The 15,447-nt window shown below is 31.4% G+C and overlaps 2 protein-coding genes across 2 annotated transcripts; one reads left to right on the top strand and one right to left on the bottom strand.

The window, feature by feature from the left end:
- The first annotated feature begins 433 nt into the window (after positions 1-433).
- On the top strand, positions 434-6,629 carry LOC133814530 (WAT1-related protein At5g07050-like). The gene is made up of 10 exons (XM_062247477.1): positions 434-660; positions 760-822; positions 929-1,045; positions 1,136-1,385; positions 2,218-2,376; positions 2,484-2,635; positions 2,748-2,884; positions 6,028-6,095; positions 6,239-6,321; positions 6,410-6,629. The coding sequence occupies exons 1-10, from the start codon at positions 434-436 to the stop codon at positions 6,627-6,629; spliced, it is 1,476 nt and encodes a 491-aa protein (XP_062103461.1).
- A 1,218-nt stretch (positions 6,630-7,847) lies between these two features.
- On the bottom strand, positions 7,848-8,480 carry LOC133814529 (uncharacterized). Its single transcript, XM_062247476.1, has 2 exons — positions 8,271-8,480; positions 7,848-8,090 (listed from the first exon to the last, which is right to left on the bottom strand). Exons 1-2 carry the CDS (start codon positions 8,478-8,480, stop codon positions 7,848-7,850), a joined length of 453 nt encoding a protein of 150 aa, XP_062103460.1.
- Positions 8,481-15,447: the final 6,967 nt, after the last annotated feature.

Below are 15,447 nucleotides of genomic sequence, written 5' to 3'. Positions count from 1 at the left end.
CTACTGTCCCAAAATAACTAAGGACACCCGGCAAAATCCCAATGACTCATGAGTATGACTTTTTGTAGGTCTCTCCATACAAAAGCAAACAATGAATAGACAAACACTCGAGTCAAAAAATGATTAATGTTATTTTTGTACATTTGGGTCAATGGACTACTATTTTACTAAAGAGAAAGGACCAAGGCAAATAAATAAAAATACTATGTCTAGTAAAAATGTAGAAATTCCCCCCTGGCCTTAATTACTGATTTAACAAAATCGTATTGAACAGTTTAAATTTTGAATTTAGATTACATACCAAAAAAAAAGTTTATTTGAAGCAGAGATAATGATCTCATCATTATTGCTTTTTGTACAGGAGACTCCCTCCAACTGATATAAAAGGGAACCCCCGATCATGTATCTAGAAGAATATTTATTTTGATTAACAATGGAGGAACAAAAAGAGAGAGCCACAAGAGAAAAGAGTAGAAGGCGAGTAATGTTAGAGGAATCTATACCATATCTTATCTGCATATTGTGTAGTTTCTCTGGTGCAGGGTATTTTTTGCTCTCCAAAGTTTCTCTAAACAAAGGTATGAGTCGGTATGTGCTTGTCACCTATGGCTTCGCTATTGGGACTCTATCTAGTGCTCTTCTTGCCTCTGTCTTTGAAAGGTATAGCTTTCTCAATGCTCTCTCTTGATTCTTCTTTCTTTTCTCTTGTTAAATGATCATGTTATCATATCTGATTCTTATAATTGTTTTTTCTTGCAGGAATAACACTAGTAAACTCACCAGCCCTGTCTTGAGAAATGTCTTCTTTCTAGGTCTGCTTGGGTGAGAGTAATTTAACAACTTATAATATCATCCCTTATAATTTGAACTAATTTTAAAATATACATATATAAAAGGTTAAATATATATATACAGTATAATATTACAGAGCAGTGTTGGGGAGGACAATGTTTTACTTGGGATTAGAATACACTTCACAGATTTTTGCTTCTGCAGTCTCCAACATATTTCCAGTCTTTACCTTTGTCTTAGCAGTTTTATTCAGGTAACATGCCAAATTAATTACTCTTCAAATATTTCTCACATCTACAAGTTTTTTGATTATTTGTGTGGTTGTGCTGACAATGATGATCAGAATGGAAAAATTGGACATTTCGAAGAACAGTACTCGAGCAAAGATAGGAGGAACTATAGTTTCATTTGCAGGAGCAACAATCTTGACCCTTTACAAGGGCATCAAAGTGATATCAGTACACACTCAAAGCTCCCATAATCAATCTGCTTCTACTACTATACAACTGTCTTTTGAGAAAGCTCACTGGATAAAAGGCTCCCTTATTCTTGTGGCTTCCTACTTGTCAATCGCAGCATTCTTCCTCTTACAGGTCCAAAAGTTATTAATTTTCCTTAGGGGTGCTCAAGCGATCCGATCCAACATTTTTGCCTCAAACCAATCTAATTCAACTAAAGGTTGGTGGTTGAAAATAAGCATACATTCCAATCCAATTTGACTTCAAAATCCAATCCGATCCAATTATACTTGAATTGTAATTCGATTGGATCGTTTTTTTTAATCATGTTTTCTTTTATCTCTTAACTTAAATTTTAATATTGAAAAGATTAACAAATAAAAAAGTATAAAAAAAAGACGTACAAAAAATTAACGATATTAAGTAATAATACTACATTAAGATCTTAAAATGATCACATTAAGTCTTTGACATGATGCATTTACAAATGAAATATTAAGCTTACACCATAATCATTAAAATTTAAAACGAATAAGTCTCAAACTAATAACTAAAGTACTAATATAGCATCAAAACAACACCATTAATATCTCCAAAGTGCTTACATAAAATCAAAACAACAACAATAATAACATTTACTAAATGACAACCAATAGAAATTAATATAATTAAATATATTTATATTTAATATGATATATAGTTTTTAATAAATGTTGGATTTGATTGGTTCCTAATTGGATTTTCAGGTGTCATCCAACAACCAATCCAATTCAATTAACAACAAACTTTTAAAATCCAATCCAATCGAATGTAATTAGAAATCCAAATTTTTATAATTAGATTGGTTTGGATTAATTTGGGGCAATTGAATTAATTTGGATAAGGAGTACTCCTATTTTAGATATTATATCATGAACAAAGATTATGTTATCATAAATTGAAACTGATTCATATAGTCTTGGTGCAGGCAGCAACAGTAAAAATATTTGCAGCACCATTGAATTTGACAACACTAAGTTGCCTGTCGGGAACATTGCTTACAGTAATCATGACTGCAATTTTGGATCATAAAGCAGCCTCTTGGAGGCTGTCATGGGATATCACACTTCTAGCTCCTCTCTATAGTGTAAGTATTTCAAAATTCTGCCCTTTTGTAATAGCATCAACAAAGGAAAATAATATTGCATTGACATATATATATATATATAAATATTTATGTCTTTATATATGTAGGGAATTATAATATTCAGTTTGGGAATTTATCTTCAAACCATAGTAATGAGAAGAAAAGGTCCAGTGTTCGCGATTGCCTTTAGTCCTTTGTCATCAATATTTGCAGCTATCATGGGAATAGTGATTCTGGGAGACGTTTTATATTTGGGCAGGTCAGTTTCTTTTTATTTTTATATACATATATATAAATATATATATATATATATATATTGTTTTTGTATTAATTTGATGTTGTTTTACATTTTATTCTAAACCCTTTTTCAGTATAATAGGAGCTACATTGATAATTATTGCGCTCTATTCAATTCTATGGGGAAAGAAGAAAGAGGAAGACATCATACTCGAGCGTACCACGGCAACAGAACTAGATCATAATGAAATCAAAGCAGAAAGTGCGAAAAGTAAATCTGATCATTTGATTGATTGATATACCTACCAAATGTACCAATTGGTCTTAAATTTAATAAATTATATCTTAGTGGTGAATAATAGTGTTGATCAATTGGGTAAAAGCCCCACAAGAAAGCTTGTACGTGTGTAAAATGTCATTTAATTTGATTTTATGCTCAAAATAGTATTAATATTCGATATGAAAAATCCAATAGTGAGAGCATCTTTAATGCATTGTTAGAAAAATAAATTGTTGTTATATTTTAGCATATGATTCTCAATGGTATTATAAAATGTGTGACAAATTTCACACGTACAAAATATAACACAATAATTATTTTATTATTTATTTATCATTTTACCCTTAATTAATGACATTTATTAATTGAAAGATTTTAACTTTTTATTTGTTTATTTAAATAAATTTGCTGTATATTTTCAATAGAAGTTAAACGATTTATGCGTTGGAGCACAATTGTAAGATTTAGACCATATTTCAATATCCTTTTATTCGCTCCCCAAGATCCGAGCTTTTTTATAATTCTTTTTTCATTAATATGATCTCGCATATCAAATTTTTTATTTTGTCAGGGATCTTCCCCAGGTCCTCAGTATATATTCTTCTCATTCCTCATCACTAGAGGTCCAAGAGATGTGCGCAGAGTATGCCTACCCCTAGGTTGGATGGATACCTACCCCCTAGGTTGGGTCAGAGTATGTGTGCAACCAGTTCAGGTTGTAGCCTTTTTCGCTTCTGCTTGTATCCTTTGTCAATGCACTATGTTGGTCTGTCAATCAATCTGAGTCTTACATGAGTAGAATTTGGCTCTTTCCCTGATCAATGAACAGGCTCATGGTCTTCTTTCAAGCACTGCATATTCATGTTTGTAACCATGACTCGTGGAGCCTCAGTGACTTCAAACTTTGGGTTTGCTTCAATGGCCAACGGGGCCTACTTGACCATGGTCTCTATTGTAGACTCAACTCCAAGAACTTGGGTGGCCTTAGCTAGCAGGGTCTCGAAAGTGGCCTTCACCACCTTTCCCACAAAGTTTGCAAGTAGGTTTCCTCCACAAACATTGTTTAGCACCTCAATGAGGTTGCTTTTTTGGTCTCATTGGTACAAAGTTTGGCCTCACGCCATGAACTTTGTGGGACATATCTTGCTGAGTCCAAGCCTGCGTAGAGCCTCTTCAAGCCTTGACTAAGGGAATTGAGGGGTGCAGCTTGTCCTCTCTTTGCTTGACCTAACAATTCTAGCCTCGGGTGGTTAGCGTTAAAGCTTTTGATTTTTGAAAGAAATTTTTATGAAAATTATTGGGGAAGTGGTTGTTTTAAAGAAAACACAATAGAGCTCTTCTTCCAGCTTCAAATTGTTGACACAAGTTTTGTTCTCAATATTATGGAAGAGCAAAAGGAGAAATATAGGCACATTAGTCATTATTGAACTTGAAAGTAGACTCAGTCCTTTAGCTAGGTAAAGACTTAATAGATAGTCATTTCTCTTTACGAGACTCTACGAAGTATAATAAATGAAGTGATCAAACCAGGGTAGAACTGTTGAACGGAAAAAAAATATATTATTATAAAAAGTGGTATCAGTCAAATTAGTGGAGATAAATATCTTCACTTTTCTCTCCACTTTCTCACATTCCACTCTCACCACTCTTCACATAATGTAAAATAGAGTATAAAAGAGGAAATAAATGAGACACAATGGAAGGGAGGAGAAGAAAAAAAAAAGGTGAAAATTACATTAATATGAGTTTTTTTTAATAAAGTTTTCAAAAATATAGTTTTTTTTATTAGTATTATTTTATGACTTTTTAAAACTTTTATTCCATTTTATGGGATTTTTTCCCATATTTTTGTATAAAATCATTATTATGCCATAGTTAAATTTCTAATTATATTTATAAATGTAGAAGGGTAATTATGTAATTTCGTTTGTAGAAGGGTTATTATGTAATTTCCTAATTATTTATTTAAGTTATTATATTATGTGAAAAAAAATTATCTTTTCAGTTTTTTTATTATTTATTTTTAATTTAATTTTATATAAGTTAATATTTACTTTTCACTTTTTTACCTTTTTATTTTGTTTGATTTCACGAAGGGTTTCGCCCTTTCTTCTTCTCCAACAGTTGCCGAACGGCGTTGGCGATCGGTGGTCGTTGAGCAGAGGTGTTTGGTGGTTTGCCATTTGTGTAAGGATGTGTTCCTGTTCGTTTGTATTTCCATTTATTATGATTATATATCCTTCTGGTTTTCATCACCCACACACACACAGTTACTTTATAATCTCTGAGGGCATATTAGAATGTCTCTACATATAACTTGCTTGCAAGAAAAGGGCCCGTGATAGGTCAAGATATTGTTTATGTGGTATTTTAGGTTTCAATATTTAAGTGTTTTCTGACCTGTGATGGAAAAACTCATTGTGGGAAGCAGTTCCATGGTTTTCATCATGAGCCTTGTTACATATATCCTACACTCTGTCTCTTTCTTCTCTTCTCTATGGTGCCTTGTAGCAATACTCGTGTGTGTGTGTGTATATATATATTTATATCTCTCTCTTTCTCTCTCATAGGGTGGGTTGACAGTGTAGCAAGGCTCATAATGAAGATTCCCATGTTGTGTACTGTTAATGACTAGATTAGCTATGAGATCTGAGGGCTTTCTTTGGTTGATCTTAGTCTTTTCTTTTGAATATTCATGTTTGTTTATCCATGTTGTTTTATAATGCTACTTTTTAATAAGATATGTTATTGAAGATTTTTCTAATGACAACTAATGATTATCTTTATTATTAGTAACTAGAAGTTACTTTGTAGTAGGTTTTGGTTTTGTATTTGACCTCTACTATGTAGAAGTTAATCATTTTTAGCTATATTATATTTGGCTCCTCAATCATTTATCTAAACTTTTTAATTCATGATGGCATTTTGTTGCAATGAGTTTTCATTTTGATCTTCCATCTTTCTGCTCCTACCATCATTGATACTCACAGTAAGCTACCAATGCCCTATCAATGTGTAATGTTGTGGTGCATATTTTTTGTGCACATATCTGTACTCTTTTTAATTGTTGTTGTTGGTGGTGATGATCTCCATCTTAAGTTGATTGCAGTGAATGTTTGTGGTGGTCGTTGTAGTGGCATTGGCGTTAAGCCATTTGGATGATGTGATTGAAAATTTTGCAGTAAGATCTGAGGGCTCTCATGTTGTTGTTTTCTTGTAGGTGTCTATGTTACATCATTCATATGAACTTTTCTGAATATTATTAGTGTTTTTTTTATTAAATGTGATTTTTGTATTTGTTTATTTATTTTAGCTAGAAAGGATAATACATGAAAAATTTGGCAGTTTCTAGTAATTCCTTATGATGTTGTTGAGAATGATGCTTTGCAATTGAGTATTGCTAGAGGCATTCCTCAACAAGTTGATTGGTGAGTTTTTTTTTAAGTTTGTTTATCTTGTTTGTTTCTGGTTTTGTTTCTATGTTCTTAGTTTTTTTATGTGTTTGTAATATTGCAGCGACTGTGAGATTTTTACAACGTATTTTGCCGAGCAATTAATTCTTGGAAAGGAAAATGAGATGCCAAAAGAAATTGATGCTCAGTTGCTTCGCCAAGACATTGTTGTTAGCTTGTATTTTCATGGGAAGAGGAAACAAGAAGATGGATATTTGACTAGCGATGAGTTTAGTGAAAAGCTTTTGGATAGGAAGCAAAAGAGGAGGAAGACTGCTGCATAGGTTCACTTAAGACTATTGCATAGGTTATTTAGGAAGCTTTAGGAAAGGATATTAGACTTTTTTTATTTTTTCTATACTCTAGACCAGATCAGCTTTTGGAAAAGGATGTTTGACTTTTGGAAATGATTACCAATAGTTAGTTTGATACTTGTATATGTTAAATTGGTACTATTGTAAGACCTTGGTTACTTAAGAATATTATATATATCTTTTGATCTTTTTTGTGTTATTTATTTGTATATATTTACTTAGTTTTTCGGGCATATTTTAATGGTAACCAGGTACTTTGTTTGGTGTTTGTCTTATATACAAAAGTGTAGCTGGGTACTTTTGGTGCTTGATGTGTTTGCTATTTGTGATAATTTTTAGATCAAAGTACCCAGTTTCTCTTGTTTGTTTTTTACTGTATTTCATATTTAATAATTATATTTTATACATATTCTACTTTTAAAGCAACTGAGATATTGTAATGGTAACCAGGTGCTTAGTTTAGTCTTCGTCTTTTATACAAGGGGTAACTGGTTACTTTTGGTGTTTGTTGATTTTGATATTCTTTTTTTTTTTGTGGCAAATGTTAGATCAAAGTACCTACTTCCTTGTTTATTTTTTTATTTTTTTTATTTCATGTTTAATAATTATATATAATAATATTCAACTTTTTTAAAGTAATTGTGATATACAAAGCAATTGAGATATAATAACCAGGTACCCAGCTGGGTCATCATGCTATATGCAAAGTGGTAACTGGTTACCTTACCCAGAATATTATGTTTAATTATTAGAAAACATGTTTTCATGGTGTTGGTTGCATAAATATTTGGCAGACATCAAAAAAACCAACAATTTATTCTAAAAGGAATCTTATATGCTTTGTGTAATCATTCAATTTATTTGAATTTGTAACAGAGTTATTATAATACTTAATAACAATGTATGAATATGAAAGTCACTAATTTAATGAATGAAGCTATGATATGGTTGTTTTGTTGTAATATATCAAGCTATGGCTTTTGTTTTTTCTGCTTGTTTGCCTTGTCAATTGGTGGATTCCTGCAAGTCTTCCTGCTATGTCCTGGTTGGTCACATTTACCACATGTGGTTATCACTTTTGGTTCTCCTCTTGATCTTATTCTTTTCCTTCTTGGTCTTCCTGCAGGGATTGTTGCCTTTGGAGGTAGCACTACTATGTCTAAGTGTTGTGGGAGATTCCATTCATCTTTATGGGGGTGAAGGATGAACATTTTCTTCATACATTGCTTTCAAAGTTTCTGTTTTGTAAAACTTTGCATAGTAATCATACACTCCCAAGTTTCTCTTTTCAATTACAGCTACTGCATGCCCACAAGGCATTTCATCTTCTTGAAACCTATTACATGTACCTGTTCTATTGTGTATATTTACTGTGAAATTGGTCCCCTTTTCATCACGAACTTGATATTCTATTGGGTTGAAAGGCAAGACCTGAAAATAGTTTTGTCATGAATTAAAATAAAATAATAAAAATTTATGTACAATTAACGTTGAAGGTATCCTGTTCCCACTTTGTGTAGTTTATTGTTTTTTTTTTTGCTGTTACACAAGGTAACTGGTTACCATTCACTGTCTAATAGAAGAATAGTAAGAATAAGTTTAGTTGCATACCTCATACTTCATTTTTGAAACAATGTCATCTCTCAACTCATTTTCTGTTGCTGTAGACACTTTTGTGAATGTTCCATTTGCATTATTTGAATTGTTCCAAACCCACTTTTGAACCAAACTTCTAAGACATTCAACCAAGATATCAATAGGGAGATTTCTTGCAGCTTTTAGTGCAGCGTTGAAGGATTCTGCGATGTTGGATGTCATCATGGTGTATCTTTTTGTTCGTGACTATGATCTTGCCCAAGTTTCATACTTGGCTTTCTCTAAATAGGGTCTAATGCGTCTGTCAAGTCTATCAAGGCTTCTCATGTAGTGTTCACATCTGTTTTTGTGTATGCTTTTGCTGCTGCAATGAAATTCATTTGTAGCTCTTCTCCATGGTTTCCATACTTGCTTTTCAAATTATTGAGCAAGTGATACATGCAAGCTCCATGGAACGCATTTGGGTACACTATATGTACTGCATTCTCTATGCTCTTGTGTCTGTCGGAAACAACAGCCAATCCTGTGAAGGTAACCAGTTACTTTTATAAGATACTAAAAGAAATAACTTGTATTTGTGTATTGGGTTTGGGTAACCATTTCCTTTTTATATGTAAACCAGATGATATAATTGAAGCTACCATACCTTCGGCTTCTCCATATGTGTCTCTCAGTTTGGAGAAGAACCAAAGCCAAGAGTTATCATTTTCTGAGTTTGCTATTCCAAAAGCCAAGACAAAAATGTTGTTGTTTGGATCTAATGTTGATGCTGAAAATAGGGTGCCGCCATATGCATTTTTTAAGAAAGTTCCATCAACAACAATGATAGGCCTCAAGTATCTCCAACCTTTGATTGAGTTAGAGAAAGCTATGTACATGTATTTAAATCTATCTTCATTGTCTGTGAGTAGATGTGTTACTGTTCTTGGATTTGCTTGCTTCAACATGTAAAGATACATTGGTAACTTTTGATATGAATCATCGGGGTTCCCTCTTACTAGAAGCAAAGCTTTTTCTCTTGATCTCCATGCTTTTGTGTATCCCATGGTTACTCCAAAGTCATCATTCATGTCATTCATGATGTCATTTGGAGTATAATTTATTTTGATTGACTTGTACTTATTCTTTATTAATTCCCCTATTATGATGCTTTTTGCTTGCCTATGATCCTCCATAACAATTTCAACAGAGCAAGTATGATTAGGAATGCATTTTCGTACCTTGAATAAATCTTGATTTCTGTATTTAGAAACTCTCACAAACCAGCTGCATGTGTCATCTACGTAGGTAACCAGGTACTCTCTCGATTCTGATCTTTTTGTTTTGAACTGGAAGTTATGTAGCATTGCATGGTAGCTAAGAGCTGATTTGATTATGTTCTTGTCCTTTTAAATTTGTCCTTGCTCTATTTTGTTCACTCTGTAATCAGATATTACTATTTCAATTTCCTCCAATTTCTTTTTTTCTTTTTGAATTGTCTTCAATTATAAAATCAGCTACTTCTTCAGCAAGGTGAGGTATGTATGCCACATTGATTCCCTCATTTGTTGTGCTTGCCATTCCTTCTTCAAGTAACATATGTTCATTGATGGAAGCTTTGTTTGCTTGCATTAATAATGTTCCCACCTCCATTTCTTGTGCTGTAGCTTTCTGATTTGATAGTTGAAAAAGATTATTTTCATGACTTGATTCTTGAACTATATTCACACACAATGGTAAGTCTGTTAATTTTTCAGCAACTTTTTTCTTTATTTCCATGTAGAACAACACTGAATTGTCTGATTCAATCTTCATTGGTGGTGTTCCTTTGGCTACTTGATAATAAACTTCAATGCTTGCTCTTGTTTCCTTTATCTCCTGTTTTACCAAATTCACCAAGTTGTCAAGAGAACAATTTGGTGGAATCAATATTCCAGCCATTGTGTACCCTTTGTACTCATTTTTTTCATTCCACTTGCATCCAAATTGAACCAAAGAAGTAGTATTTTCCATACCTGTAATATTTTATAAATTTTTAAGTAGTTAATTGGGTGTAACTGGTGAAGGTAACTGGTTACTTTAGTATGCAATTACATACATCACTGAAAAACTTAATTGGAAAAAATGACAATTTTTCAAGGTAACTGGTTACTTTGTTGTTACTGAATGTTTTGACAATTAGAATTCAGACCAATGTCAAATGCCTTTTTTATTGCAAAGACAAAGTTGAATCTAAAATAATCATAGTTCTTGTTTTTTGTATATTTTTGGTCAATCAATGTAACCATATTAGTAGGTTTAATTATTTTTTTCAAATTTCAAGTTCATTATTATATATATATTTTTAAAAAAAATGGACATCATGATTATCATTGTAATTTATAAAATAGCTATGAGAAAAATATGAAATCAATGATTCTATATTATGTAGAAGAATTAGGAATTTAATAGATTTTAAGTTGAAGAAAATGAGATTAAAATAGTATTTGACAGAGCAAGATTTTACAAACCTAGTTTTCTTGGATGCTTTGGACGATGGAGAAGGACGTCGCCGGAGATGGACGTCGCTGGAGAAGCAGATCCGACTGTAGGAAGGCGATTGTTTCAGGTGGCTGGAGGTTCGGGTTTGTGGCTGGAGTTGATTTTAATTGGATCTTGAGGATCTCTTCAAGGAGTTGCCGGAGGTGAATTGTGTTGCTGGAGATGGGTGTTCTTGCTGAATTTTTTTTTTCTGTTGGGGATGTTTTTGATCGAGTCAAAATTTCAACATTGTAGTATTTGCAACTTTAATTACAATACTACCTTCCTTAATAGCTGGTTTGTTTGTTTATTTTTTTTTTTAATATGGGATAACTTTTCCCATATTCTGATTTTTTTTAGTTAAATTTTTCCATACAAAGTAGGTAAAGTTTAATTACCATATTTTTGCACATTAATGGCTAAAAAGCCATATTTATGAAAAATCCCCCAAAAAAAAACTATGACAAAATTCCGAGAGAGATTACGAATAAAAAAAATACAAGAGAGAAACTAAGAAAAAAAATACAGAGAGTTAAGATTTTCATCTTCAAGAATTCTACAAAGTAAGTACTAGGGCTTGCCCCTATTTTCTTCTTGGTATTCCAAACATATTTTCTTCTCCACTGATTTTCTTCTTTTGTCTTTGGTCCACTTAGACCTAGGCTATATAGGCCTACAAAAGGTCTGCAAAAGTGAGATATAACCAAAAGGGAAAGGAGAAATCTTGATTTCTCTATGTTGTTATGCTATCCAAATCTCTCCTAAAATTAAAATTGATTTTCATGTTGCTCATGGTCCACTTTGACCTAGGCTTTATAAGTCAACCAAATGTCTTCAAAAGTGAGATATAGCCATGGAGAACATGATAAATCATAAAAATTCACATGCCATTATGTTGTCTAATTTCTCCCAAAATCAAAGATGATTTTCTATTATTCATGATCTACTTTGACCTAGGCTTTGTAAGCCACAAAAGGTCGACAAAAATGGGGATATAGCCATGGATAATATGATAAATCATAAAATTCACATTTGATTATACTGTCAAAATTTTCTTAAAATATAAATTTTACTAAAGATTAACATCATAAAAGAAAAATCAAAACTTGCTAAAATCCAATACCTCACCGAAATTATCAAAGCCCAAGAATGTAGAATTCTAATCAGCTAAAATATCGGTTCATATAATTTCTCTAATTATTAGGCAAGTCACAAAAGAAATATGTCTCGTCAAAGTACTCTTGTTGAAAATAAAAATGGAAAAAAAGAAAGAAAGAGATATATTCAATATGCAGAAACATCATTGAAGGCATATTTATGTTTACAAAGCAAATCTTAATCTTATGAAGATGAATTAAAGTCATGCTAAGTCAACATAATGATGTTAATGACAACATAAAGTTCTTTTTCAGTAAACATATAACAGTCTTTGTACACATATATGTATTTAGCAGAGGATAACGTGGGCTAAAAAAAATGGGTCACGAAATGCTACCATAAAGCTAAATATAAATGCTTAAAAATTCGTCTTGATAAATCTAATTATTCTATTGATTTTCAACTCTTTCAAATAAAAATATTGATGACGCATATATGAATATGGCTAAAGAAAATGTGGCCAATCGCCTATGCAAGATATATGCTGACAAGATAAGATATATGATATATATATACATATATAAGATCAAATCAAAATGAATGGATATTTCGGGTCTCGCAAAATTGGAGACTGTTTACAGTCCAAAGCCTAATTTTTGAAAGTAGAAGTATACCAACAATAAGTCTAAGACTCTTTTGTGTTTGCAGTTTTCAATGGAAAGTTGAAAGTGTTTTCTCCTACTAAATGCGTCAGTTGGAGATTTCAAAAACTCATACTCATATGCACATATATTATATATATATACGAAAATTTTGGTTACCAAAACCGAAGAAACAAACTTTGTTGAAGATGACTCCTTAAATCAAGAAATATATGACAGTTGAAGATAGATAATTGTCGCAAATAAACCTTCGTGCTCTCCTAAGGAAAATATATATAAGAGATTAAAATTATATATTTATATATAAATAATTGTTTATGATATAAACAATTAAGAAGAACAAACATACATACCCAAATATATGCTTCACTTTTTTCCCAAAGTTAAACCATGTCTCTCAAGTTTGGAGAACTTTAAAGAATGTATCATGATTGAGTATGGTAAAAGGTTTAAATAAACAAGAGATGATATCTTATCTCAATTTCATATTCAAATTGAAATTGAAATTGAAATTGAATTTTAGAATATAAAATAATGATACCATCTTATAAATATCTATATCAGATTTTATCACAAATCCTAAATTCAAATCTCTAAAAAATTAAATTTAAGTATATAGATATTATCTTATATGAAATTTAATTATTCACTACCAAATTTTGGAATAATTAAATTAACAGATTCTAGAATCTACCAAAGTTATTTTTGATCTCTTTATTTTATAAAAATAATTTTCTATGAATAAAGAGATTTCAACACAAAACAAAATTCTAAAATCATATCAAATGATGAAAATAATTTTAAACAAGGGTCTTTCACCTAAAAATTTTCAAAACATCACAAAAAATATTTTTGAACTACGTTTGACTTGATTCCTCTAAATGATACGTAGGTAACTTAGTCGCTAAAATTAAATGCAGTCACATTGTAACGACCTCCTTTCTTAACATACATATATATTGTAAAAAAAAAAACAATTTTTAACCTGAATACGACAATACTGAAATTCAGAATTTACGAAAACTTTATTAAACAATACATAAATTAATGTTCAGAACTTGAAACCATACAATACCCACAAACTAAATAAAAACTTTATTTTGCATACAAATCTTAATACTTTTATAAATAATTTTTCGTGGCGTTACTACACCTTAACGTAGAATTAGAGATGTATCCAACCGATAAATTTAAAAGCTTTATGTAAATTACAACGTTTATGAAATACTTTTAAAGCTTTATGTAAATTATAAAGTTCACAAAGTACTTTTTATGAAATATAAATATAAAATCAAGTTTCTTGTTTATTTATAAAATAGCATAGCAGAACTCCACTCCCTTCAGGTCAGCCCCATATGTACAGTCATGTTGGCTCCACGTATACTCATCAATAATTTATATTTGGGGTATCCTACCTACAATACAAAACATTATCTGATGAGCTAAGGCTCAGTAAGTAGAATAACTACCTCAAATGCATTAAAATAAACGTGCAACATGCTATGTATTTTCTTTCTTTCTTTCACTTTCCTTTCTTTTGGGCCCTAGAGGATGCTGCTGCCGGCATTACATAGGGAATCACATTCCCACCTGAACACAAACATGATAATAGGGAATTTCTCCCTCATAAACATTCATTATATAGGGAAATACATCTCCCTCCTTACATTTTTGGGACGTAGGTCTCCCAAGCAGCACCTCTACTTTAACGCTTTCAATAACTTGTTTGTGAACATTAAGCGTGCTTATGCATAAGAAATATAACATTTTTAAAAATAACTTATGCATAACAACATGGTAGGATAACATATAAAGCATATAAATGCACATAAGACACATAAAAGACTTGTATTGTAGATGAGGATTGTACTTACCTTGCGTCTTGATAAAACAACCAAAATTGTTAGCTTCCTGTTAAAAACACAAACTATTAACTTACATAAAATCTACATGATGTAATTTTAGTTTATAGTTGTTGTTATTCTGTTTTTCTTCTTCTTATTTTATTGTTTATTTTATGTCCAGGCATATGGTCATACTATAATTGTCCATGGCAAGATCCCGGTCTAAAAGTCGTGGTCATGGTCATACAGAAATGTCCAGGTCATAATATCAGTCCATAATAATAGGGAATAAGGTCATATAATAAAAGTCCATAATAGTCCAAAGTGTGACCATAGCCTATATAAGTTTAGTATTATAACGATATATAAAAAAAATAGTTTATATTTCAATTTTTGGCATTGTAAAATATGACGACATGGTAAAATAATCCATATATAAATTTTAGCATTTTAATGGCATAGTAAAGTAATCTATATAACTTTTGGCATTATAATGGCATGGTAACATAATCCATATATAAATTTTGGCATTATAGTAAAATAATCTATATATAAATTTTGGCATTATAATGGCATAGTAAAATAATCTATATATAACTTTTGGCATTATAACGGCATAGTAAATTAATCTATGTATAAATTTTGGCATTATAACGACATAGTAAAATAATCTATATATAAATTTTGGCATTATAACAGCATAGTAAAATAATCTGTGTATATATAATAACTAAATAACTGAAATGAAAGGCTCGGGAAAGAGCTTACCTAAAAGGTTTTCGTAGGCTAGCGTTATGGATAGAACTTCGCCTAGATCTTCGAGGTTTAGAACTTTAGAAGGGTGTTAAGAAGATTTTTGGGTAGAGTAAGAGAAAGAAAATGAGGTTTTGTGATTCAAGATGAGTTTTGGAAGGGCTATTTATAGGAAAAATTTGGGTTACTATGCTAATAAAATATTTAAAATATCAAGCATAGTGGAATAATAAAATATTGAAAATATAAGCATGGTGGTTTGCTAAAGTCATCATTGTATCACTACTGCATCATCATGTGGGAACCATGGGGTGGACCCCGCTGTGGGACCCATGC

Source organism: Humulus lupulus, chromosome 2 (assembly GCF_963169125.1).
Source record: "Humulus lupulus chromosome 2, drHumLupu1.1, whole genome shotgun sequence".
NCBI lineage: Eukaryota > Viridiplantae > Streptophyta > Magnoliopsida > Rosales > Cannabaceae > Humulus > Humulus lupulus.
Note: the sequence above shows the minus strand (reverse complement) of the source record. Positions and strands in the feature narration are given on the sequence as shown.